The following is a 3,524-nucleotide window of genomic DNA, read 5'->3' as shown; positions in this document are numbered from 1 at the left end:
TATATATATATATGCACACACGCATACAATATATACAATGTGTATATAAAATTATGCTTATAAAAATAGAAAAATAAAATAATATTTAAAAAAAATATATTTAAATTATCTTGTTTTTTTTCCCTTCACCTTCAGTTTCCTCACATATATAAAACATTTTTTTTCTTTTTTTTCCTTCTTCAGTATTTCTGTCATTTTCCAGTATGATATCTATTTTTAAATGTTACATTTACTTGAGAGGCAAAATGACTTAAGTCTTGTTTTCTGAGAAACAGATCAAAATGAAGTCAGTCTGTGCTTAAAACAAGAACAAATATATGAAAGTGGGGATCAGAAAAATTGTTTTCTGACTCTTTTGGCAGATATTTGTTCTTGTTTTAAGCATAAACTCGCTTCATTTTGATCCGTTTCTCAGAAAACAAGACTTCTTAAGTCACCGTGCATCGCCATTAAATTCATCTTTATTTAATAAAAACAAGACAGACACTGAAAATGAACCTCAACAAGTGACTTAGTGGCAAGATCCACAAAAAATTGGATTTGGTTTTCCTGAACATCTGGTTTGAAATAATACAGCTTCTGAATTAAGATTTAGGAAAAAAGCAGCGTAGATCCCCTCTCTGGTGAGCAGAGAGATCTCAACGATAACAGTCCCCAAAACTATCCTCAGCGCTCCACACGGTTACACTTACAGGCTGGAAAACTCCGTAAAACAATCCCCACTTTCAGAGTTTATACTGCTGTGATCCTATAGATGTCTAACAAACCTGGCATTGTACATTACGATTATTGTTGGCTCTCTGACGAATTGCTTTTGTTTCTCTTTTATACGTTGCTTCAAATAAATGCATTTTGTTTTGTGCAGATTGTAGTTTTTGTGTGTCTGTGCATTTTGAAATGAAATCAAAAATGAACAATGTGCGTTATGTGAGTGTGTGAGGACTGAAGACAGATCTGTAGTGTTTAGGGCCTTGCTGAGCTGGAGCTTACAACAAGACTGCTAAATTGGTCGAGGGTCACATGATACTCCAGCAAGTTCAGACACATTCAGATTGACGGTATGATGACACAATGTCAGGTTTCCACACTTCTGCTGTTGATGTCAGCGCATGATAGATCGAAGGCAGTTAGCATCTGCTGAAACAGTATTGCAAATCTTCACCTGAACGTTTGTCCCGCAATGTCCCTAAATTAGACATGTGAGAGAAGATGTTGCTTGCAAAAAAACAGATGGCATTACCTCATCATTTTGGGACGAGCTCCTTGAATATCACACATGTAAGACACAAAGGTTTCATTTGAAATATTTTATGATGACACAATGTCAGGTTTCCACACTTCTGCTGTTGATGTCAGCGCATGATAGATCGAAGGCAGTTAGCATCTGCTGAAACAGTATTGCAAATCTTCACCTGAACGTTTGTCCCGCAATGTCCCTAAATTAGACATGTGAGAGAAGATGTTGCTTGCAAAAAAACAGATGGCATTACTTCATCATTTTGGGACGAGCTCCTTGAATATCACACATGTAAGACACAAAGGTTTCATTTGAAATATTTATAAATATTGACAATTCAAATACTATTCATAAAACATTGAAGACAGTTTCTATTTCCTCGTATACAGCACATAAACAAAATAGTTTTATAATGTAAAGTACTTAAAAATACATGTTGTTTATTGCTGATGTTGTTTATTTAAAAATGTAATTTAATATTCTATTTAAGTATAATTTATACTTATTTAATTTTAAATATAGAAAATTAAATCAAATATCTAATAAATGATAATATATATATATATTTATTTATTTTTTATTTTTTTCTCATTTAGATATATTTAAAATACCTAACAAATTTCCATATACATATAGACAATTTACTTGATTTTTATTTATATTATTTAAACGATGCTCTTGTTTGCATTCACTTTCACTTTAATCATAATAAACAATGCAGTCGATCTTCTGTGTTGGCCATGTATTCCAATTAAATCAAAGATTGAAACCCCCCCCTGAAGCAACTTGTCATCAATGTACAAACATAAGAAGGAGATATATATATATATTTATTTATTTTTTATTTTTTTCTCATTTAGATATATTTCAAATACCTAACAAATTTCCATATACATATAGACAATTTACTTGATTTTTATTTATATTATTTAAACGATGCTCTTGTTTGCACTCACTTTCACTTTGCTCATAATAAACAATGCAGCCGATCTTCTGTGTTGGCCATGTATTCCAATTAAATCAAAGATTGAAACCCCCCCCTGAAGCAACTTGTCATCAATGTACAAACATAAGAAGGAGGTCAGAGAGATGCAATAACACGGAGCGAATGAGACACACACTTGCATATATATATATATATATACACATGCACATATGCACACATACTAAAGCAATGATGCACTCAGTCTGATGCACTTCCCATGAGAGTGGCAAGGTAAAACATTAAAGGGGAATGAATCATGCAAGTGCATGCACCCACACTAATAGAGTGGCAAGGTAAAAATGAAAGGGGAGTGAATCGTGCAAGTGCATGCAAAATCTCCCTGTGCATCTAAATCCCACAAGCGCACGCTCTCTGTCGAACTCACCTCTCAGATCTCGCCCTTCCTTGATGCGCCGCACGCGCATCTTCAGCCTCATCTCGCTCTCGTGCATGCCTGTCCACAGCGGAGGAGGGATCACCAAGTCATCGGGCATCCAGGAGACGCGCAGAAAACCGCCACAATCCACTCGGAGCTCAGACGAGCGCTGGACAGGGATCAGAGGTGGAGATGAAAAGGCACTCTTTCCTCTTCGCGCGTCTCTTCGCTTCTGACTTTGGCTCGGCGAGCTCCTGCCTCTCTATGATATATCCTCCTCCCTCTCTCTCTCTCTCTCTCTCTCTCTCGCTCGCTCGCTCCCTCCCCGTCTGTGAATGAGCGCACTGGCTGTGCTCTACTGGGGCCTGTGTTCATTAATAGCTCATGTGTAAGGCATGCAACCACATTCCAGACTCATCAGACAACTATGCGGCCATCGATGGGGAAGAGCGGCTCGGTGCGCGCCGTGTGTGTGTTTGCAATCAACAAAGATGCCCTAGTTGCTTTCAAGCGACCGCTCTGCGCACTGTATAGTCACCGCCGTTGCTTATGTAATGCCACATCATTATCACGCGCATGATCTGTGTCCTGTCACTGGGAAGTCCGTGTTGACTCACGGCTATAGCGCTTCAACAGAAGAGCAGTGTGTCTTGGAATCAATCGGCGTTAATCACGGGTGACGTCATTCATCAATCATTAGCCGTTAATCATGCATAATCATATCATGATGGGACAGATAGAGCCAATCCATTATATGTGACCCTGGAGCACAAAACCAGTCATAAGGGTTAATTTTTTGAAATTGAGATTTATACATCATCTGAAAGCTGAATAGATAAGCTTTACATTGGTGCATGGTTTGTTGGCTGTAGATGCAACTATTTGAAAATCTGGAATCTGATGGTGCAGAAAAATCTAAATAGTGA

The 3,524-nt window shown here is 37.5% G+C and overlaps 1 protein-coding gene across 1 annotated transcript in view; it reads right to left on the bottom strand.

The window, feature by feature from the left end:
* LOC107569904 (dual specificity protein phosphatase 8-like) overlaps positions 1 to 3,252 on the bottom strand; it is a 10,614-nt gene extending 7,362 nt beyond the window's left edge. Inside the window, exon 1 of the mRNA XM_016256074.1 lies at positions 2,608 to 3,252. Within this exon, the coding sequence (XP_016111560.1) occupies positions 2,608 to 2,716 (109 nt within the window). The 5' untranslated portion in view covers positions 2,717 to 3,252. The remainder of the gene's footprint in view (positions 1 to 2,607) is intronic.
* Positions 3,253 to 3,524: the final 272 nt, after the last annotated feature.

Source organism: Sinocyclocheilus grahami, unplaced genomic scaffold (assembly GCF_001515645.1).
Source record: "Sinocyclocheilus grahami isolate Dianchi unplaced genomic scaffold, SAMN03320097.WGS_v1.1 scaffold1393.1, whole genome shotgun sequence".
NCBI classification, from domain to species: Eukaryota; Metazoa; Chordata; class Actinopteri; order Cypriniformes; family Cyprinidae; genus Sinocyclocheilus; species Sinocyclocheilus grahami.
The sequence above is the reverse complement of the archived record's forward strand: the minus strand, read 5'-3'. Positions and strand labels throughout refer to the sequence as shown.